The sequence below is a fragment of the Myodes glareolus genome, chromosome 17 (assembly GCF_982192425.1).
Source record: "Myodes glareolus chromosome 17, mMyoGla1.1, whole genome shotgun sequence".
In the NCBI taxonomy this organism is placed as follows: Eukaryota; Metazoa; Chordata; class Mammalia; order Rodentia; family Cricetidae; genus Myodes; species Myodes glareolus.
The window spans coordinates 53,299,471-53,324,051 of NC_142042.1; the positions used below are offsets into that span (position 1 = coordinate 53,299,471).

Genomic DNA, 24,581 nt, shown 5'->3' on the forward strand with positions numbered 1-24,581 from the left:
GAGTGAATATTTAGTTAATCCATAGAGGTAAAAATTATGTATTTTGTTTGTGTCTGTTGTGTGGATCCCCAATAAAGAAATAACATTAATGGAAATGCCAAGGACACACATAGTTAAATACAAACTAATTATTTTCTTATTTTTATAGTTTGTTTCTGCCCTAAAATTTTGTGTCCTTTTTTGTTCTTTTCTTTTTAAATTGTTATTTAGTAGCTGTCTAGAATTACTTCATCTGTGTCTATGGCTTTTCTGACCACTTAAACATTGGCACTAACAATGCAGAGCCTTTAGGATGGTGTTAGTAAGCATGAGGCTTTTATGTCAGTAGTGTGGACATCTTTCTGTAGTATGTCAAACATAGTAGGTGAAATAATTCAGATGCAAAATCTTATCTTCCCTGAATTTTTTGTTTTGTTCTTCCTGGTTTCTGCTAGGTTGTGTAGGAGTCATTCTAGATTACCTCTACTATAATATGTGGACTTTTGTCTCCCTATCTTCCTCTCATTGTGTCTTCCATTTTGTTTCAAGTGCTGGATCAAAAACAGAAAATTGATCCTAATGTGTTTTCTTATTGAACCATTGTAGAAAGACTTTTTTCTATTGTCAAATTTTTCACCATCTGTAAAACTGACCATGTCCATCTCTTTGCTCCTAAATTTATCTGGTGGTCCTCTGCAATAACACCCATAGTATACCACTTGCTTTGTTGACCAATCTTGCCCTCTCTACTTCCACGAGCTCCTGGAGTGCAAAGGCCTTATCTTTGTGTCCCTAGCTATGATCTATTTATGTTGATGAAATGAATGAGTGAAATATGTTGTGGTTATAATTTTTATTCATTGTGCTTAACTTTTATTCTCTGTTCTTAAATATTCTTAAAGTATGGTTTTCTAAATTCAGTAATGGTAGCCAGATGTTTTGCATTTTTACAAGCAATTGCCTTCCTAACAGCATACTCATTACTAGTCTGGAAAGACTGTGTAATTAAAATTATATCAGAAAGAAACTGCTGTTACATGTCCGGACAGGGGCAATCATTTAAATCCAAAACATGTTGACAGTCTGATTGGGTAGAAAAGCATTTTAATCAAAGTTAGAAAAACAGTTCTATTTTTATTCTCATTTTATTGTTGCCCCCATTAACATTGAGATTTAAAGTTGAGGCAACATACCATTTTTTTCCAAGCTCACAGATTGATTGCTGTGAAGTTGGGTCAAATACATTTTTCTGTGATAGGTAAAATAGGTATTGTATGCTGTATTTCTAAAGGGATGTCAGCTTTAACTAGTTTAATTTAAAAACTAATTAAGCTAAGTGTTATTTAATGTTTTAGGTAAAACATGCTTATTGTGAGACAATGAATATCTAAAATCCTATTTATAAACAGGAATGTACAAATCAGAAAGCAGCTAAGTAACTTTGAGATACATACTGTCTCCAAGTTTTATCTCTTTAGAGTAATGTGTAAGAGTTGTTTCCCCCATTACTGTGAGCTGTCTTTTCCCAGGGTCGGGAGATGGGCAACAGTGCTTTTGAAATACTCTCATCCTGCAAACAGAAACAAAAAAACTCAGGAATTTTGGTTTTACAATGTAATCTTTGAGTTCCTGTTCTAAAGGTGTGTCTTTTGTATGAATACGTGTGTGTGTGTGTGTGTTTGTGTGTGCGTGTGCACAAATGTAATTTATTAAGATAATTCTATTCATTTTGAGGCCTAGACCTGATTCATAGCTTAAGGTTACAAAACCTTAAGATTAAGGTTAGCATGAATCCCTTTGCTTCTTTGTTCTGTGAAGGAAGTTTACAATAACCAATTCATTGGTTGTAATTATACCAAAACAGTCCAAAGTAAAAACAAGCAAACAAGCAAAACCTCCCAAAAACCTTAATGATACCTATTAAATTTCCTTTTTATATGATTTTTCATAAAAAAGGTAATTTAAAAAATAATTTTCATTATCCTAGGATCACGAGTCTATCTTATATGTAGTATACTGTTTTCAGAAGTCAAGACCACTTCCAGGTTTAATGATTTGTTGCAACAACTCCCAGATGACTCATCTTAGTCCCTCTCAGTGCCTGATTTACTATAGTAAAAGGAAAGGAAACGATGTAAAGTGTGAAGACACCAGGCAGCACTCACTCTGGAGTCACACAAGATGCCCTCAACTCCTCCGGTGTGGAATCGTGGCAGCACACGTGAAATACTTACCAGGAAAGTTCATCAGAGAGTAATTGTAACATGACGGCCGGCTTGTTGGGCTTTCTATCCCACCCAGTACCCCACAACCGACAAGTCCCAAAGAAAATCACACAGAGTCTACATTAGGTTATAAACTGATTGGCCCATTAGCTCTGGCTTCTTGTTAACTAATTCTTACATCTTACAGTAACCCATAATTCTTGTCTGTGTTAGGCATATGGCTTGGTACCTTTCTCAGCTTTCAGCTCACATGTTGCTTCTTTGGTGGTCTGGGCAGGAATGGCAGAGGGAGCTTCCTGCTTCCCAGAATATTCTGTTCTCATCACCCCGCCTCTACTTCCTGTCTGGTTGACCTACCTATACTTCCTGCCTGGCCAATCAGCGTTTTATTAAAATACATGATTGACAGAATACAGATAATTCTCCCACACCAGTAAGTGGCTGGGTTTTTATGGTAACTGGTTTCATACATATCTTCGACTTCACAAAATTTCAGCCTCCCTGAGGTATAACAAACAGACCATATAGTTTGCACAGTTCAGATATAGTGAGAATTTTCAAAATCAGGGAATGGTGAAAACTGTCCCGTGATCCAAGTTCCCAGAGGGAAGCCAACATCCAACTTGCAAGTAGATTTTTCAAAGCATAGCCATCCAGGTCTTCTGTGTTAAGGCTGTCAGTGCATATGTAGTATAACTTGAATGCTTACAGATAAAGTTTATCTATAATAATAATGATAACTTTGGAACATATCAATACATCTGTGCCTATTTTATGATGACATATTATAAAACAAATATATCTATGATCAGTTCAGGTTTTTAACACTTAGCATATTAACCTTTAGAACTGTTAATATTTTTTTCTAATAAAAATTTGAAAAAGGTTCGAAACAATCCTGACAGCCTGAATTCTACTCCCAGAACCCATGTAAAGAGAAAAGGAAAGAACCATCTCCACAACATTGTCTTGTGACCTCCACATGTGTCTCTCATGTTATGCACATAGGTATAATAATTTAAAATAAATGTATTGAGAGTTCATTTTTTGAATTCTTGTGGAAGTCCTCTAAACATTTATATAAATACAGCAAACAGTTGAGTGCTTTATGTATACTTATTATTGTTTCATATACTAGGGATATAGAAAAGAAGCAAGCATGGTTCTTCCCATGAAAGTCCCTATTCTAGCAAAGATGTTAAAAATGCAAATAAATTAATAAAGGACGTATATTGTTTATCAACTTGTATTTTATAAGCAGTTTTAAAGTATTTCCTAGTGTGATGGTATATATTTCTGTGTATATTGGGACAGTTTTCTTTTTCCTGTTTTTTTAAATTTATTTATTATGTATACAGCATTCTGTATGCTTACAGGCCAGAAGAGGGTACCAGATCTCATTTTGGATTGTTGTGAGCCACCATGTGGTTGCTGGGAATTGAACTCAGTACCTTTGGAAGAGCAGCCAGTGCTCTTAACCTCAGAGCCATCTCTCCAGACCCTCTTTTTTCTGTTTTTTTTCCCCATATTTCTTTAATTCTGTGGTAGAGAAGGAAAGGTGTACATAATTATTTTTAGCATATGGTAAACACTATGCATAGGTTTGAGTATGTTGTGTCTTTATTTTCATTAAATTCAAGGAAGACTTTAATTTCTTTCTTTATTTCTTCCTTGACCCAGGGGTGACTTAGTAGTTGACTGTTCAACTTCCATGAGTTTGTTGACTTCCTGGGGGTAGCATTGTTGTTGAATTCTAACTTTAATCCATGGTGATCTGACAAGACACAGGTGGTTACTAATATTTTTTTGTATCTGTGGAAGTTTGCTTTGTTACCAAGTATGTGGTCAATTTTCGAGAAGGTTCCATGAGCTGCAGAGAAGAAGGTATATTCTTTCCTATTTGGGTGGAGTGTTCTATAGATGTCTGTTAAGTCCATTTGATTCAATACCTCCAATAATTCTCTTATTTCTCTGTTAGGTTTCTGTCTGATTGACCTGTCCATTGGTGAGAGAGGAGTGTTGAAGTCTCCTACTATTAGTGTGTGTGGTTTGATGACTGTCTTGAGTTCTAGAAGAGTTTCTTTTACATATGTGGGTGCCTTTATATTAGGGGCATAGATATTCAGGATTGAGACTTCTTCCTGATGAATTGTTCCTGTTATGAGTATGAAATGTCCATCTCCATCTCTTCTGATTGATTTTAGTTTGAAGTCAATTTTGTTAGATATTAGAATGGCCAAACCCACTTGTTTCTTAGGTCCATTTGCTTGGAAAACCTTTCCCCAACCCTTTACTCTGAGCAGGTCTTTGTGGTTGAGGTGTGTTTCTTGTAAACAGCAGAATGTTGGATCCTGTTTTTGTGTCCAATCTCTAAGTCTGTGCCTTTTTATAAGTGAATTGAGTCCATTGATATTAAGTATATTAATGACCAGTAGTTGTTGACTCTGATCATTTTTTTGGGGGTAGTAGAGTGTATGTGTTTTTCTTCTTTGAGTTGTGCTTGTGAAGGGTTGCTAGATGTCTGAGTTATTATAGGCAGTGTTGGGAATGTTGGATTCCTTGGGTTGTGATTTTCCTTCTAATATTCTCTGTAAGTCTGGATTTGTAGCTACGTATTGTTTAAATTTGTTTTTATCCTGGAATATTTTGTTTTCTCCATTGATAGTGAACAATAGCTTGGCTGGTATAGTAGTCTGGGCTTGCATCCATGGTCTCTTAGTTTCTGCAGTACCTCTATCCAGGACCTTCTAGCTTTTATGGTTTCCATAGAGAAGTCTGGTGTAAGTCTGATAGGTTTACCTTTATAAGTTACTTGACCTTTTTCCTTTGCAACTCTTATTATTCTTTCTTTAATCTGAATGCTTTGTGTTTTGATTATTATATGGCGAGGGGATGTTTTTTTCTGATCCAGTCTATTCGGTGTTCTTTATGCTTCTTGAATCTTCATAGGAATATCGTTCTTTAGGTTGGGAAAGTTTTCTTCTATAATTTTGTTGAATATATTTTCTGGACCTTTGATCTGCAATTCTTCTCCTTCTTCTACCCCTATTATTCTTAGATTTGGTTTTTTTTATTATGTCCCAGATTGCCTGAATGTTTTGTGATGAGAATTTGTTGGATTCGCTGTTTTCTTTAGTCAGAACGTTTATTTTCTCTATGGTGTCCATAATCTGAGATTCGTTCTTCTATCTCTTGTATTCTATTGGTTATGCTTGTTCCTGAAGTCTCTGTTTGTTTACCTATATTTTCCATATCCAACCGGCCCTCAGTTTGTGTTTTCTTCATTGCTTCCATTTCAGTTTTCAATTCTTGAACTGATTCCATTACCTGTTTGATTGTTTTTTCTTGGTTTCCCAGGGTATCGTTTACGAATTTACTCATTTCTTCAAACTTTTTGTTATATTTCTCTTCCATTTCTTTACTCATTTCTTTAATCTTTTTGTTAAATTTCTCTTCTATTGCTTTAAGTGAGTTATTCATACCCTGTTTAAGAGACTCTATTGCTTTCATAATAACACTGTTTTCCACTTCTTCCGGAATAGAGTGCTCAAATCCTTCTGTCGTAAGATTGCTGGGATCTGGTGTTTTCATGTTGTTTCTAAGATTGTTGGAGGAATTCTTGCCTTGGCGCCTGCCCATCTCTTCCTTCAGATGCTCTCTAATGGCTCTTCCCTCTGCTGGGTCTTCTGCTACAGGATTAGTGCCCCTTGCTATCCAGGAATCACTTTGCCTGCAGTCCTACCTTGCTGCAGGCAGGCTATTAAAGCAAAGGAACTCCCTCCCGTTTGCACTCACCGCCCTGTCCCAGCGGCACCCACACAGGCTGAGTTGAAGGATTTTATGCCCCGAAAAAGGGAGAGAGGAAGGGAAGGGGTTCCTGGCTGAAAGCGGGGCTGGCGTAGGAGGAGAGAGGGTTTAGCTGGGGGAAGCTGCCCCTTCTGAATACCCAGGGAGATAAGGATGGCGGGAAAATTGTGTGTTCCCTTACCGGGCTTGTGTGGCGGGTCAGGAACACACTTACCCCTCCATTGTATCTTCTGCTACAGGATCAGTGCCACTTGCTGGTCAGAAATCTCCCTGCCTGCCTTGTTATTATCTTTTCACTATTGGAAATGTAGAAGTGGGGGTTGCATCTCTGCCTTAGTGGTTAAGAGCACTTACTGCTCTTGCAGACAACCCTCGTTTAGTTCCCAGCACCTCAAGTCCAGAGTGGCTTGCATCTGGTCTATACCTCCAGTTCCAGGAGATCTGAGAGCTTCTTCCTATCCCCTCAGTCACCACACACACAAGTGGTGCACATAGATGCAGGCAAAACACTCATACATATAAAATAAACCTCTTTTTAAAAGAGAGAAAATACAAAAGCTATGGGAAACATGTTTTGTTCATTTGTTTTGATTTGCTTTTTTGTTTTGGTTTTTTTTTTGAGATAGGCTTTCTCTGTAGCCTTGGAGCCTGTCCTGGAACTTGCTTTGTAGACCAGGTTGGCCTCAAACTCACAGGGATCTGCCTGTTTCTGCTTGGGATTAAAGGTGTGCGCTGCCACCACCACCTGGCAAAGAAAAATTTTAAAGCAGAGCTTTTTTTTGTTGTTGTTGTTAAATTATTTTTTGTTTTTGTTGTAGTTTTAAAAAAGATGTGGTGACATAATGTTTAGTCCCTGAACTCTGGAGTTGAGACAGGAGAATTGCTCTGACTTTGAGTCATCATGGTGTATTTACTAAGGTTCCGGGGCAACCTTGTCTCAAAATTAAGACAAAGGGAGAAAGGGGCTTTAAAATTTTTTTTTAAGTAACAAGTATTCTGTAATATATTTTTGAAGTATTATTAAATGTTTCAGTATGCATTTGTTTTAATGTTTCTCTCCTGGTACCACCTTTTGAGACAGGGCCTTATTATGTATTCCTAGCTGTCCTAAAACTTGCTGTGTAGACCAGGCTGGCCTCAGACTCACAGAGATTCCCTTGTCTGTTCCTCCCTAGTGCTGGGATTAATCAAGGGCATCCACCACCACACCTGCTTCCCCTTAGATTTTTCATTACACTTCAGATACATTTTAGTTTGCGTTCATGCTGAATATTCTATTTTATAACCTGTTTTTTCATTAAATATATAATTAGCCTTTGACTACATCATCATATCAAAACTTTGCTTTGAGTGATGCTTCTTAGAAGTGATTTCTGTCTTTTAGTACTATACTAAAAGTATTTTTCAGAGATGAATTCAATTTAAAATTATCAGTATAACAGCCATATTCTTAATGTTTGTGTGTGGAGGGGGGATAATATGACTTTTATTCAACTCCTTGGTAAATATTTTTCAGTGACAAAATACATGACTAAAACAACCTAAGGAAAGGTTGAGAGTTACAGTTCAGCATGGCGAGGAAATCTTGGTAGTAGTAGTGTGAAGCACTGAGTTTGTTGGATTCTCAGACAGGAGCAGAAAGAGAGAAAGTAAGGGAAAGAAATGCTGGTTCTTGGCTTGCTTTCTTTGTTCCCCTTTTTAGTCAGTATAGGACCCCAACCCATGGGATGGTGCTGCCCACATTCATGGTGGGTCTTTCTCTGTTATAGACAAGGCTCACACAGACATATCTAGAAGCATGTTTCTAAGTCTAATCAAGTTAACAGTGAAGACCAGCCATCAGAGTTCCTGATTTAACATGCTGAAGATCTAGTACTTGAGGCAGAGACGTACTCCAGTGTTCCATGACTAGCACACAGGAAAGGGTGAAAACCAGACCTCTTAGTGTGGGCTGCAGTGGGTCTTGGTTTCAAACAGTAGATAGACCAGCGATCAGTTTGCAGAGTTTTTGCTCTAAGCGTATTTTTGTGCACATAGCATTGTAAAGTGTCAGGTAGAGTAAGTGCAGAACAAACTACTAAGAAAAGTGGTTGGCTGTGGACTTTAGACAGGAAGGGAAGAGTGTTAGCAGGCTTGAGTTTGCCTTAGAGTGAGAATGTTCCTAAAGCGCAGCAGCATTGTTTTCTGGGGCACCACCTCTTTTCCTCTGTAACTCAACCTGGCATGTGTGAAAACTTTTCAGAGAAATATTATTTGTGAATATGTCAGCAAATAAAACTGAAAAGGTATACAATACAATGATGTGTTTTATTTATATTATCTAAAATGAAGGAATTTCAATGCTACATTAATATGAAATTGTACAAATAATTAACAGTGTCAGACTTTTAGAAATAAATATTTTCACTTTGTTAGAGTTTAGTTTTTCTTTTTTTTTCAGATGCTACTTAAGCCAAAGAGTTTTCTCTAGCTTTAATCTCAGATGTTCTGAGTGCAAGTTTATTTCAGAACAACAAACAAGAGCTGGTGGGATAGTTCATTTGGTAAAGTGCTAGCCATGCAACCGTGAAGATCTTCATTCAGTCCCTAGGCACATGTAAAAGACTAGGTTTGGTGCTGCATACTTATAATCCCAGTGATAGAGAAGAGGAGGCAAACAAATCCCTGGGGCTCACGGACCAGCCAGTCTAGCCTACTAGGTAAGTTTGAAGCCAGTAAGAGACCTTCAGTGAAAAAACAAAGTGGATAGCTCCTGAGGACTTATACCAAAGCTTGATCTCTATGTACATGCACACACATGTACACATGTACCTGGGACAGGAAAGAAAGGGAAATGAAAACACTTTTCTGGAAATGTTTGCGGTATCCAGTGGCCCTGATCCAGGACATAGGAAACAGATGAGGATGAGGTGGAGCTGCTGTGCGGCTGTTGGGCGCTCCTGTTTTGACATCTACTGTTGCTGTGACCCTGTGCGCGGAAGACTTCTCTGGACTGGTAGTGTTTGGTGTTGTGCAGAAGATGGCAACGTTGCTTCAGCTTGTGCTTGTGTGGTTTGGTTTTTTGGTTTTTTTCTCTCAAACTGTATTTGGAGCAGTACTAAAAACCAATGTGTCTAAAACTGAAATAATAGCTCAAGAGATTCCAGAGTATTTAATATTTTTCACACATGGGACTTGACAAGAATATAATTAATTATTTTAAAAGTTCATTATTTTCCTACTTGCCTGTAATGAGAGTGGCCTACTTAGTTATAGAGATTCCAGCATTCTAAATTTATAATTTTAGATACACTCTTACAGATTGAAGATAGGAACTCAGATGAGATGGCCTTTGAGCAAAAGTAAGGAATGTGGAGGTAGATAGAAAAGTATGTCTGTAGTTGTTATGTGAATGACTTTTTAGTGTTAGACTTGAGTTTGTTAGATGTTCTTTTAAGAAATTGTGACAAGTTTAATGCTCAGCCTATTGAATCCTGGAACTCTTGTTTCTGCTTGAGTGAACTCTTCCTCCTATTTCTAGAGTGGGCTAGTTGAGGTTTCTCTCACTTCCTGTAACCTACTGTTCTTTCCAACTTCAAGTATGTAGTTGGAGGCTGCTTGTTCATTCCCCACTGCCGAGAACCAGTTATTTGCGATACTATATTATTTGCGATACTGTTTGGTCAATAGCTTAAATGTCTTTCTAGTTAGCTCTTATATCTTAAACTAACCTATTTCTATTAACCTGTGTATCTCCACGTGACTGTGGCTTACCCGGCAAGGTTCTGGTGTCTGTCTCCTCTGGAAGCTACCTGGCTTCTCCCTGGATCCGCCTTCTTTCTCCTCTATCTGCTTGGAATTCCTACCTTGATCTATTCTGCTAAGCCATTGGCTGAAACAGCTTTATTCATTAACCAATAAAAACAACACAGAAGGACTTCACTCACCATTTCCCCTTTTCTGTCTAAATGAGAAGGAAGATTTTAACTTTAACATATTAAAATTACATATCTAAACAGGTATTAAGCAAGAATTACAGTTACAATATTTATATCTTCATTATCTTTTATTATATTAAGGAAAACTATAACTCCATCAAAGACTTCAGAAGAATATAATATTACCTAAGTAAACAGGAAGTGCATTGTAAGCAACTTCCAAAACTCTAGAATTGACAGAGATGTCTTGCTGCTTGGACAGTCACCCAAAGTTCTTCTATAACATTGGGGCATCCATCTTCAACATACAGGCCAGGCCCATAGTATTCACCAGACTTTTCCATGAAGCAGGAAATTTTAAAGACAGTTCCACCTATGTTGGCAATTTGTCAGTCACTTTCTTCTGTGTCCTGCAGAATGTCTGGCAGAATCTTTCATGAATCAGGAACCTAGTAAGACCATCTTACCTTTAGGCAAGGTCAGCATTCATTTTTCTGTGGGTCCTGCATGTCCAGTTCTAATAGCATTTTAGAACTTCTCTGGCCCTCAGCTCCAGAGACTTTCATGGTCTTCTCCCAGACCAGTTCCAAAGACTTGTGAACCAAATAGATTGATTGTTACAATGATCCCAGTTTTGATACTAATCTCTATAATTAGTTACCTTTGTATCACTTTGACTAAAATGTTTGACAAAATCAGGGAAGGATAGATTTGGTTTGATTTGTGGTTTCAAGGGATTTTCAGTCTTACCATGCCAGAAAAGGCATATCAAAGATCATCACAGTGAATCGGGTAAAGGCACCTCAGAGCGTGATAAACTAGGAAACAGCAACTAGAACTAGAACTATGACCTTCGTGGACTCCTCCTCTAGAGGCCTGCTTCTACCAGCCAGATCCTTTCGTTGAGGTTGCATAGTCTCCTAAGATAGTGCTATCTGGGAACAACCACAAAGCCTGAGTCTTGGAGGGACATAAAAATGTATGAGGTTTTTTTTTTTAAAAAAAAATATGTAACTTTTATATCACAATATATTTTACCATTAAATGTCTACATGCTAATTATCTAGAAAATTGTATGTTTTACAGTTTTACAAACTGTTCTTTGTGTTCTTGGTCCTCATTGTCTTGATCTGCGGAGCCAGCTAAGCTAATTGTAAGCATGTACATCTTTTTTACAGCTTTCCTGAGGCCTTTCCTGATTTTACTAGAACACACAATATAGGAGATTAAATAAGTTATACTGATATTATGAAGCTAGGCCTAATGGGAAATAATCAATTATTGTTAGTAGTGTTGACTTAGTTATATTGAATAGTTTATTGGGGGATGTTTTAGCACTCAGAGGCAAGAGGATCAAAGTTGCCTTTTGGACATTGCTACAAGAAAGAATTGAGAAATGATCGTGCCCATCCCTTGCTTGTAAGAAAAGCAAGATTATATTTTAAAGGTTTCTAGCATCTATACATACAATTTCAAGGGTAGAGATTTATAAAAGAAAAAATGTATGAAGTTTTAAAAGATGTATACAGAATGCTGTCAGCATCAGCACTTTCTGAAAATATGCATATGATCAATAGATGAAAAAGAACTAATAATTATCACACAGTCATAACAGACTTTAAAAATAAACATATGCTCTGCCTATGATGATGCACAGCTATAATCTTAGTATTAGGGAGGCCAGTAAGGGAAGATCAGGAATTTAAACACAGCCTTGACTATATAATGAGATCCTGTCTCCAACTAATAATATAAGATAAACTTTTTTCTTTTAAAGACCAGAGCTCAAAAGGAGCCAACACTCTTCAAGAAGAACATAAATGAAGAAAATGACCCATTTGGAGTTGGGGATTATTAAGCCCAGAGTCTGGATCCCACTGCCAAGTTCTTTTCCACTGAACTACCTTATACCATTCTTCTTCTGCTTCTACTATAATGTTGAAGGAAGTTGGGCATGATGGCACACGCCTAACACTGAAGAGGCATAGGAAAACAGATTTCTGTGAGTTTGAGGCCAGGCTAGTATACATAGTGACTTTCAGGACAGCCAGGGCTATGTAGAGAGACCCTGTATCAAAACAAAACCACAAAAACCAAAAGACAATAAATAAATAAAATTTAAAAACCTTGAAAAACCAAGTTACTTTTCCAGCAGTGTAAACTTAAATAATACGTAAGAGGAGAGCTGGGTATTATGTTATATGCCTGGTTTGGGGGTAGGGGTGAATAAGAACATAATATAATTTAGAGGTGGCTCACAGCCACCTATAACTCAAGTTTGAAGGAATCTAAGTTCAGGGCATCTGCACGTAAGTGGTTCATGTAGATTCACATAGGTGCATATATACAGGTGCACATACATAAATCTGTTTTAAAAGAGTATGATTTACTTTAAACGAATTTATAGTTTCAAAACTTTAAAGAGAAATGGGGAAGGAGCTCAGTTGGTAGGGTGCTTGTCTGGAATACATTCCATCCCCAGCACTAAATAAACCCAGTATAGTGGTACACACCTGTAATCTTAGCACTTAGAGGCAAGAGGATCAGAAGTTCAAAAATCACCCTCTACTTCATATTAAGTTGAGGTCAGATTGAACTATTAAAAAGACTGAAATGGATTGATTTCTGGAGTTAAAGAACCCAAGACATGACCTAAAAATTATTGTAATTTGTTTTCCACCCCCAAATCATAGAGGAGAATGTAAGAAGTACTCATGTAAGAAGAAGTGGAGAGAAATGTTTCATAGACTGTGAAAACACAAGCCTATTGCCCTATTGTAGTCTAAACTGCAAGCAAAACCTAAATAAAAGTTTAAAAAACAAAATCTAAGTATTTAGAAAAGAACAGCTTATCACCATGAATCTATATATATTTCTAAGAAACAAAAAATGCCAAAATGACTTCATTTTGCATTTTCCCACAGTTTTCTAATTGCTTCTAGACTAAAAATTAGTATGGACATGTTGTATCTTGACTTTAGTAAGAAGTTGACAAAGTCTCCTTACTGCCTTTGTTAAAAAGATGATGAAGTGTAGGTAGATTGATTTCCAGTTGTTTGCATGCTGAACCCATGCCAACAGGTCTCAGGGTTTATCAGACAATAGCCAGCTGCTTTATCCACTGCTTTCTCAATGACAATTGGTGGTGAATAATTGTTTGCATATTCAGTAAAGATGGATTTGTAATTGTGAATTCCTGACTAAGGAGTTGTACATTGAAATTGGAGTTCCAGGATTTTTTTTTCATATACTTGAAATTTCAGTTACATTCATCTACCCAAACTCTTTGTCTGATATGTATATTTCTAAATTTTATACACCAGTTTCATTATTCATAAAGTAAAATCAAAGACTAGAAGTCAAAGAGTAACAATTATTTTTTTTAAAGATTTGTTTATTATGTATACAGTGTTCTGCCTGCTTGTATGCCTGCTTGCCAGAAGAGGGCACCAGATCTCATTATAGATGGTTATGAACCACCATGTGGTTGCTATGAATTGAATTCAGGACTCTGGAAATGCAGCCAGTGCTCTTATCCTCTGAGCCATTTCTCCAGCCCCAGTCATAATTCTTAAAGCATAGGCTGGTTAGATAAGAATGTTCGCATTATGAAGAATCTTTTGTTTGTATTTGTTTAGTTAACATTTGCTCTAGCCCCAACTAGATGTTTTCCATGCACTTAAAATGTCAAGGTTCTGTGAACTAACCAGTTTTATTAAAGTTTCATTATATATAAATCACTGAGGGTTACAGTATTTTGTCTTCTTTGAAAAAACAAAAACAAACAAAACAATGATGGAAGTGCTGGAGAATTGAATAACACTTAAAAGCACTTACTACTCTTACTGAGTACTCTGGTTTGTTTTCCAGAACCCACATGGTGGTTCATTCCCATTCCTAACTCCAGATCCAGGAAATCTGAGACCCTCTTCTTGCCTCTTCCAGCACCAGGACACATGTGGTACACATACATCCATGCAAGCAAAATACTCATAAATATAAAATAAAAACAAAAAATTTTGAGTTTCTCAAAATAGTTCCAGGTTTATTTTCAGTTTTAGTGATGATAAGCAAGAATTCTACCTTTAGCCTCTAGTTGCACATTTAAAATAAGATGTCAGCTTTTAATATAATTGTCTCTTCTCATTTTCTTTGTAACTGCTCATTCCAGTAGAAGTTAATGGTAAAAAAAAAAAAAGTTAGTGGTGTTATTCCAATTCTGATAATTATGCACATTACTCTTTAAATTTAGCCTTTTCTGGCTTTAACATATCAAATTCTCTTAAAATAAGATTTGCTTTGACACCATTTCCCCTTAAGAGATTCATCATGCTTGATAATTTATGATTTAGGACTTTATTGTGGCTTTATCTTTTAGTTATCTCTAAGCTAAAAAACATTATTTTTGTAACTTAAAATCTAATCTAGGTTTTAGCATTTTATATTTATCTCTAAGTTGTGCCATATCCTTAAAGTTTTGAGTGTAAGAAAAGTAAATTACGTTGTGAGTATGAGACATTTATCCCTATTACTCATCTGTCATGTGGTTGCATCTAGTGAGGGTTGCTGTCCAACCCTCCTTCCTGCCCCCGCTCCCATCAACCCCTGAGGCAGGTGGAAGAGCTGGCCCAGAGATTATGAAAGCTAGAGCTAACTCTGTGTTCCCCTCATCAGCTGCGGATTCTACACCTCACTTGGACAGCACCTTAGAGCTGGCCCTGTAGGTGTGGGTGTGGGAGAATCAGCCCTTAGGAGGTGAAGACCTGCCGTGCCCCTTGCTCATTCTTTGAATTATCCAGGGCAATACTGGTCAGCTAACCCTAGTGGTGAAGACAGAGAAGAGCTGGTAGACTGGCCAAGCCCGCAACTACCCAAACCCAGAACCAGGGTTATGTGTTGGCCCACCCCAACATCCACCTCATCTGTGGTCTGCTAGAGCCTGGGGTGGGGGTGGGGGTGGTAGTTGTGGTCAGGGAGTATGTCAGTCCTTTGGACCCGGGGCTGCAGGATCTCTGCGACACAGGGCAACAACAGGAAGCCCAGGAAGAATCACAGTGAGGGCCCAGCATTGATGGTGTAGCAGAGATCACGGCCTTGAACCAATGATTCTTTGCGATGAATGCCTGTATGTAAAAATATACGGATAAAAAGGGATTTACTTCGTGACTTACTGCTTTACTGCATCACACTGCAGCTTCCATGACAAGATTTTCCCATTCTTCCTTTTTTTATTTTAAATTTTACTTTGTCTTATTTTGGGAATGGAGGAAGATGGGTGGGATTGAAAGATATGATGTGAAAGACAAAGAATAAATAAAAAGAAATTTTTAAATAGAAAAGGATCAGTTATAAAGTGTTGACTCGTTTTTAGTTATACCTGTATTACATTTTATCAAGACTAAACCTTTTCCTGAAGCTATGTTGGAGAGCCAAGTTTTGAATATTGAAACCTATGTTATTCTTTTAAATGATAAAGAAACAGACACGTTCTCTGTTTATCCCAAAAATGCCTATCCAAATATCTCAAACACTTTCGGCCATGTGTTTGGAATCCACCAAAGCTTTTGTTAAATATTTACAAATAACTTGAGATACCTGTTGCCAATTTTTAAAAGAATTTAATGAACTCATTATCTGGTTGATTTTTGTAAAATGAATATTGTGTAGTATTGATTATGTGTTCGGTTTTATCATCTACTCAGCAATGAATACATGTTGGAGTATACATAAAAAGTAAGACAATATGATTATGTTTGAATTGGGGTGGGACCCTAAATATCAGGAATAAGCATGCTGTAAGATAGGGGTTGTTTTGCATTCATCATTGTAAATATCTTTAGGGTTATCTGTTAATCTCAGTGTTCCCATTCTCCCCTTCTGCAGTGCCTATTTTTGTTAGGACATTGAATGGAGTTGTTTTGGTTTGTGTTTATTACTAGGCCCTATGTTATCTCTAAACTTTAGAAAAAATACTGATTCCTGGTTATATTACCATCTTTCCATGTAGGTTCTGTGTATTTATGTGTAGTAGAAATGAACAAAAATGATTATAGAGATGCAGTGTTATAGAATAGTAGATGAAAGGGTGAACTGATCTGTAGTAATCTTTTTGTTTTGAAACCTTGTTTAAGTATGTTATTCTAAATAAAACACAGTATAGTCAGGTAGTAATTTCTTATTCACTGAGATAATATGTTTTGTCTGAGCATGGATCTTTTCTAATTATCTACAGTCTTGTCTAATAAACAATGTTTGCACTGCCTTTTCATTTAAACCAGTCTTTGTTACAAATTTATAGCTTTGAGATTTCTTCACCTTCTGTTTACTGTTCCTGTCCCCCATTTCCACATAAATAATAGAAAACATTGGACTGTCTTGCTTATTTACTCTATTTAGAAATCCACAAGTAGACTGGCTGCTCTGCCTACTGACAGGTGGCAGGTCCTGGTCTAGGGCCCAGATGTTTTTTCAAAGAGCAGGAGTGCACAGTGAATCAGCTAGGGTTAGAGACTGCCAAAGCTGGAACATGTGGGAATTGCATCTTGAACAAGAGTTTGGGATTTTTTCAAGTGCAACAGAAAGTCATGAGGATGGGGGCACTAACACTGACCTCATCTGTTTTCTGTCTCACGGTGGTGACTGTGTGAGGGGCAGGGAAGAAAGGAGACAAAAATGGATGCTGGGTTCCTGGTAAGATTCCAGATGGGAAATGACGATGGTAGATTAGATTTCAATGGCACTGCTGAAAATGGAGGGTAGTGGCATAGGGTTTGGAAGTGCAGCTGGCAAAAACTGCTAATAGATAGACCTAGAAGACAAAGGTGAAAAGAGAAATCAAAGATGACTTCGAGTTAGGAATTGTTCTTCCAGCTGGTGGTGCTGTTATTTTCTAAGAGAGAAAACTGGGGGGATAGTGGAAGAGTCTTGTGTTGTCTGTTTGAAAGTTGAGATGCTTATGTCATCTGCAGTGTATGTGAGTGACGTAAAGTAGAGATAACGTGTAAGAATCTGGATTTGGGGCTTTTAAAATATGGTGGTAGTTAAAGCCATGAGACTGAATGAAATTACTGTGAATACTCATCATATTCTCTGCACTATATGTTCTCCTGCCACATAAAATTATGCCTGCATTATATTGCAGTCATTTATTTTAATTACAGTACCTATAGAATTCTTATCTTCTTGTAAATCAAATACTGATTTCCTTGTCCTGTTATTAGCTAAATGATTTAAAGCTATTTGATCATTATTTTATATACTTAAGTGAGTATCTAATAATTACTTTTTTTTTAAAGGCAAAGTCATAAATAAAGATTTGCGGCACTACCTGAGTCTTCAGTTTCAGAAAGGATCAATTGACCACAAACTTCAGCAAGTCATCAGAGATAATCTCTACTTAAGAACCATCCCATGTAAGTACATGATGGCATAAGAGAAATGAGACTGAAATGTCTTTACTTAATTAAACAGCTAGAAATACTTTAGTGAAATTTATTTATTTATTTATTTATTTATTTATTTATTTATTTATTTTAAAAAAAGGTTTGAGCATTGGGTAAAAGGACTTGCTGCCAAGTCTGGATGATTTCCCAAACCCAGCTGGTGGAAGAAGAGAGTTAATTCCCACAAGTTGTTGTTTGCCCTGCACACATAGCATGTGCGTGCACGCACACACACACACACACACACACACACACACACACACACATATAAAATGTATTTTGCATGAAATTGTGAAGACTAAGTTGAAGGCAGAGAGTGAAACAAAAGTTGAACGAGGAGAAAATTTTCCTGAAGAATGTATGTGGTCAGTTTAAGTAGAAAAAAATTGAGATTCCATGTTATGACTTGTAACAAAGTGATGACCACAATTTTAAAATATGTACTTACCTGTTCTTTAAAAAAAAAGTTTATATTTTTGCTGGGTGCCGGTGGTGATCTCTGTGAGTTCAAGGTCAACCTGGCCCACTGTGAGTTCCAGTACAGCCAAGGCTACACAGAGAAGCACTGTTTCGAAAAACTAAAAAAGAAAAGTTTGAATTTTTATTTTTTTTTTCTGCATGTGTGTTTTGCCTCGATATATGTCTGTGTACCACATTCATTCAGTGCCCTCTAAGGCCAGAAGGCATCAGATAAATCTCTTGGGGATGTCATGTGTGTGCTGGATTGCACACATGGTCCTCTGGGAGAGCAGCTGACACTCCTAACTGCTCAGTCTTTGCTACAGCTCCTATTTATCTGTTATTTACAGGATTTTATTTTTAAAAAAAGATTTTTTTTTATTATGTATACAGTGTTCCGCTGAATGTCTGCCTGCAGGCCAGAAGAGGGCACCAGATCTCATTACAGATGGTTGTGAGCCAACATATGGTTGATGGGAATTGAATTTAGGATTGAATTCTGGGAGAGCAGCCAGTGCCCTTAACTGCTGAGCGCCCCTAAAAAGGAATTTTGAAAGTCAGTGCCTTGTACATTACAAACAAATATCTTATTAAACTGTTACTGCTATAAACTCTACTCATTCCCCAGTGGGAATTGCCTTGTATGTGTAATTTATTTTGAATTTTTATGTAGCTATTAGTCCTAATATAGAATCTGAATATTGATGTACTGGTGCTTTTTGTTTTAAATGTATAATGAGAAATCATATCTGCTAAATTTTGGCTTTAGTAAGTTTGGGTCTGGGGAAGAATTAAAAAAATAGTAAAAAAGTAAGAGGCATGTAAAAGCATCCTTTTTGGGAGGGGGTCTTAGTTACATTTCTCCTGCTGTGAAGAGAATTCATTACCAGGTCAGCTTATGCAAGAAAACTTTTAACTGGGGGCTTGCTTACTGTTTCAGAGAGCTAGTCTGTGCTAGTACATAGAGAAAGCATGGCAACTGGCAGGCAGGCATGGCACAGGGCAGTAGTGGAGAGGTTAGAGCTTACCCAGGAATAAGGGGGGTGGAGGGGGAGATTTCGAATGGCATGGGCTTATGAAACCTCAAACCCTACCCCCTATAAATACTTCCTTCCCACAAAGTTCTACTAATTGGTGACCAGACAACCAAATACATGAACTTTGGGTGTCATTACCATTCAAACCACCACAGTTTTCTTTTTGAGTATATTTGTAGATTTTTGTGGATACTAACTTTCTTTCTGGAGGTTTGTTTGCCTTTTTTCTTTTGTTTACTCTTAAAGACAGCCTTCATTTATTTGCTCTTCTTACTTTACTGAAAATCTGTATGTAAGCTCTTGTCCTAGAATAGGTACTCAGGCAGTAGCTGCCTCCTACCCAAACTTAGATCACTTGCTTGTCTTCTCACTTCAATCTAGCCTACCTTTTGTAGGTTGTTGTTTTAAGTCTCTTCTGTGTTTGAAGTCCACACCTGGCTCTTGACTGTTTGTTCTCTTTAGTCTTCCAGACTGTAGATTTAAGTTCAGAGTCCTTAACCTGATACAAAGCTTATTTTTAAGTAACTCCTTATCTATAACTTTGTTTTTATAAATCTTCTTTGCCAGGTTTCAGAATTACCACTCTATCTGTGTTTACATGATGTGTCTTTGTCCATCTTTTTATTCTTAAAGTTTCTGAATTTGTTTTGCAAATAGTTTTGAATTTACTCAATAACCAGTGTGAAACTACTGATATGGTTACTATCTTTAGCCTCACTGTCTTTTTTTATCATACACCTTCTATAAAAGTCATTTTGCTCCCAAGTTTATTTGGTTTATGTGTTTTGAAAGATTTGTGTGTTTATCCCAGTGATCAGCTTTTTTTTCCTCTGTGGTAATCTTTTTCTTCTGCCTTTATTGTGTTTTTTTCCCCTATTGTTAGTAGTCTATCTGTTTTCTCAATAAAAAGATATTCAGCAAGTCAGAAGATTTATTATTCTATTTTGCATATATTTTCTTCATTCCTACTCCAATTTTTCCCCCTAAACCTCGAGCTCACCACATTGCCAAGATGATCTTGAACTTCTCCTCCTTCTGCCTTCATCTACTGAGTGCTGGGATAAAGGTGTGTATCACTATTCCTTGTGGTGATATCTTGTTTCTACTCTAACAAATAAAACTTTCCTGAAGATCAGAGGGTGGTGCTAGCTACTAGTTAACCATAGAGATCTGGAGGCCTGTACAGACAGATAAGAGGTGATATGGCTGGACGGAGAGAGGAATATAAGTCAGGAGGAGACATGAGGTTGAACTTTTGCACTGAGGAGTTAGAAAGGCAAGAGTTGACTATGATTTGAACCTTTCTCTCTCTGATCTTTCAGCATTTGCCCCAGTATCTGGCTCTGTTTTTTTTTTTTAATTAATAAGACCAATTAGAATTCATGCAACATTTGGTACTAAACTAACCTATACGACTAACAATTTTTTTAATTAATTAACTTATTTATTTATTAAAAATTTCCACTTCCTCCCCACCCCCCTTTTCTCTCTCCCTCCCCACCTCCCCCTTCCTTTCTAGTCCTAAGAGCAGTCAGGGTTCCCTGCCCTGTGGGAAGTTCAGAGTCCTCCCCCTTCATCCAGGTCTATAAAGGTGAGCATCCAAACAAACCAGGCTCCCACAAAGTCAGTCCTTGCAGTAGAATCAAAACCCAGTGCCATTGTCCTTGACTTCTCAGTCAGCCTTCATTGCCAGGCACATTCAGAGTGTCCAATTTGATCACATGTTCCATCACTCCCAGTCCAGCTGGCCTTGGTGAGCTCCCATTAGATCCGTCCCACCGTCTCAGTGGGTGGACGCACCCCTCGTGGTCCTGACTTCCTTGTTCATGTTCTCCCTCCTTCTGCTCCTCATTTGAACCTTGGGGGCCTTGTCCCATAGCCACACTGATGAATATCTTGCATATCACCATAGAACCTTCATCTGGCGATGGATGGAGATAGAGACAGAGACCCACATACGACTAACAATTGATGCCCAACTTTATACTTTAAGGCATGAATTCACAAAAAAAGCCACTTGCCTTGCCTGTGATTTTTTTTTTTCAGCCACTGACACATGTGGGGGCTCCCACGGGAGTCACTGCCCCACTGGCTAGGTTTTCATTTCTTTTTTCCCTAAGCCTCTGAGCGATTTTGGGATTTTCCTGTTGTAGCTTCTCTACAACAGTCTCCAGCTGCCACCCAAGCTCAAGAAGCACTGGGCTCCAAATGCCACAGGACTCACCCACCCGAAACTCGCTCTGCCTTCAGGCTGCTCGCCACACATGCTTTTTCTGCACAGTCCTATGTATGTTTTTCAGATAGCCAGCTCCCTCTCCCCTGTGGGTTGTGGGCTTTCCTTAGACCCCTCTCCTCGGACTGCCACTCTCAGCTCACGGTACATGATAGCAGCTGCAGCTGTGCTCAGCCAGACTGTGCGCCACCTGTGTTCTCACCCAGACACGCTGTGCCTCACATTTCACCGTGATTGTGGGCTGATTTGGTGAGCCAATTGGGAATTCTTAAAGGGAGGAATTAGTTAAAAGAAAGTTTTTTTCCACATTAAAAAAATGGGAAACACTATTTTGATAGAGATGGTCTCTGTATTATTATACAACAGATGGTATAAAATTGGAACAATTAAATGAAAGGATGAACATTATAACCAGGATTGGCATAACGTTAAGTATCATTTTGATAATCTTTATTGTTGGTTTGATAATTCTTGACTTATCTCTGAAAAAGTTGGTTGATATGAGTACCAAGATACAAGCCTTTGAGAAACTTATTAAAACAGATCATAGAGATATTCATAATCAGACATAGGAATGTAATGGAGAACCAATTTCAGCCTTGCTTTATAAGTAGAGAGGACCCACCTAAGGTTTTCAAACAACCAACTTTAGTTTATTCAGTCACCTTGCAGGAACAACTGCCAAATTATAGATATCCCCAAGGCTGTGCAAGAGTTAAATGGAATCCTGTGCCAATGTTAGATTTAAGGAGATTCAAGGAAGTGATAGTCTCATAAGGCATGCATTCACCTTTTGTGAAACAAATGTTAAAATCGTGGTCAACTTGTAATAAGTAGAATTATCTCTCAAGACTGGTGAGACTTGGTTATAGCAGTCTTGGAGCCTGGTTCTTAGTTAAAATGGAAAGAGGAACTGGTGGAAAGATGAGGCTAAGACCGTTGAACAACAAAATAGAGCTAAAGGTTTGAAAATATCCCAGGACCACCTCTTTGGAGAGGGGGGTTATGCTGATGTACAAAGGCAATCTCTATATGATGACTATACCCTGGATTTATGCCATACAGCTTTGAATGCTTGGGGCAGAATTGGAGAAGCAAGAAAGAAAATTGAGTCATTTACTAAAGTTATACAGGGCCCAAAGGAAGCATCACAAATATCTTACCAAGATTAACATCAGCTGTAAATAGATTGACACCAAATTCAGAAGCTAGACAAATAATAATTGAATCTCTGGCTTTTGAAAATGCTAATGCACAATTAAAGGCAAGATCTGCACTCATGGAAAAATGGATCTGAGATACAATCAATATTGATTCTCATGACCATGATGATGTTTAGATAGAAGAGGTGTTTCCAGAGATTCGAAGAAAAATTGAAATGTTGAGTGTTTCAGTTGTGGTGAAGAAGGTCACCTAAAAATGGATTGTAAATAGGGCGTTCCTAGAATCAATGTTTTACCTAAGCATAAGTCAAACAGAAGGCTCCTTTATTCTGGATTATGCAGATGGTGTGGCAAAGGCAGGCATTGGACTAATAAGTGTAGATCGACAAGGGACAGTAAAGGTAACCCTTTGCCATTGATAAATGATGTGAGAGGCCTCTCGCAGGCCCCTATTTCAAATTTGGTTCAGTCATTTCCTGTGATCATGGAGGAAATTCCTTTTCAGAACAATTAAAGAACCTAATGCCTATTATAAGAAACCATATTGCTCTGGATGATAGAAAAACTATTGAAGAGAGAATGAAAAATTTAGGAGAAACCATAAAGCAAATATTTTGGCAAACTTCTATAAATGAGCAAAGATCAAAATTAAAAATATGAATAAATGACATTATCATTGGAGGCCTTGTAGACACAGGTTCAGCTGTCACAATAATTGCACCAGAATCTTGGCATCAAATTGTACTCTTCAGGAGGTAAATGTTCGACTTTTAGGAACTTAAACTTTATCTCAGGAAAAACAGAGCATGAGATGGGTCAGATGTATAGGGCCAGAAGGTTAAATCCATAGATAGCTAACATAGTGATGTACTTATGGGGGCATGGTTTGTTATAACAATGGAATACTCAGATTAACATTCCTCCAATCTCAGGAACAAACCATAAATTAATGTATTTTCCTGCGGAAAATATTAGAAGGTATTATAAAGAACAGCCATCAACCATTCAGGTTGTACAAGAATAGGGCACAAGAGCCACTGATCTTCCAAAATCACCAACAGCCCTATCTTTAAAATGATTGACAGATAATCCTGTTTGGGTTGCACAGTGGCCTTTAACAACAAAGAAATTACAGGCCTTAGAACAGCTGATACAGGAGCAGTTAAATGCTCAGCATACTGAAGAATCATTCAGCCCTTGGAATTCTCCTGTATTTGTTGTTAAAACAAATCTGGAAAATGGAGAATGGCAAGAGATCTAAATCTGTTAATAAGGTGATTCAGCCAATTGACTCTCTATAGTCTGAAATTCCTTTGCCTTCTCTATTGCCTAAAGGATAGTTATTGACTTAAAAGATTGTTTCTTTACTATTCCTTTTTAAGAAAAAGACAGAAAAATTTGCCTTCACAGCACCTACTTATAGTAATTCTCAGCCTGCTAAGAGATATCAGTGAAAGGTTCTCCTACAGGGAATGTTAAATAGCCTCACCTCACCCTTTGCAGATCTCCAGACTGCTGTGGTTAACTAGTGGGTAACTCCATCCTCTGATCTTCAGGCAAGCTTTATTTGTTAGAGTACAAATGAGATATCACTATAACACCTTTTTTACTTTTCATGTAATGCTGGAAATTAAACTCAGAGCTGGTACATACTGAGTAAGCATTTTACCAACTAAGCTACATCACCAGCCCATTTACCTGAAGCATGAATCTGATTAATCTTAATCAATAAAAAAAATTGGGAGTCAAATATTGGGGGGGGGAACCTGGAAGATCAAAGAACTGGGAACAGCTGCCAGTTGCTTCCTATCTATCTCCTTCCTCCATCCAAATAGCTGAGATCCTCTCTCTGCCTCCTGAGTGCCAGGATTAAAGGAATGAGCCTCCCAAGTGCTGGGATTAAAGACATACGCTACTACTGCCCAACTTCTATGGTTAACTAGTGGTTAGCTCCACTCTTTGATCTCCAGGCAAGCTTTGTCAGAGCACAAACAAAGTATCACACAACATTTATACTGCTTTTTGATATTTGAGTTGTACTTATATGTAGTTGGAGGCTGCTTGTTTGTTCCCAGCTGTCTGGACCTGAAATAATCACATAGAAACTGTATTAATTAAAACACTACTTGGCTAATCACTTATGCATATTGATAGCTAGCTCTTATATCTTAATTCATCTCTATTAATCTGTGTAAGATGGGCGCTAAAAAGTGGTTCTACACTAGTTCAGAATTAAGTATAATAAAGTGTTATTTAGGGGTAGACTCACAGATCACAGTCCTGTACAAATGGGGAACAGGAACGGAATCCAGTGGCCAA

General features: G+C 37.6%; 1 protein-coding gene across 3 annotated transcripts in view; it reads left to right on the forward strand.

Annotated features, from left to right (window-relative positions):
- Positions 1-24,581, forward strand: part of Magi3 (membrane associated guanylate kinase, WW and PDZ domain containing 3) — a 224,715-nt gene that overhangs the window by 82,067 nt on the left and 118,067 nt on the right. For all 3 annotated transcript variants that reach the window (XM_085677890.2, XM_085677889.2, XM_048442276.3), the window contains exon 2: positions 17,224-17,340. In XM_085677890.2, the coding sequence (XP_085534016.2) occupies positions 17,224-17,340 (117 nt within the window). The remainder of the gene's footprint in view (positions 1-17,223; positions 17,341-24,581) is intronic.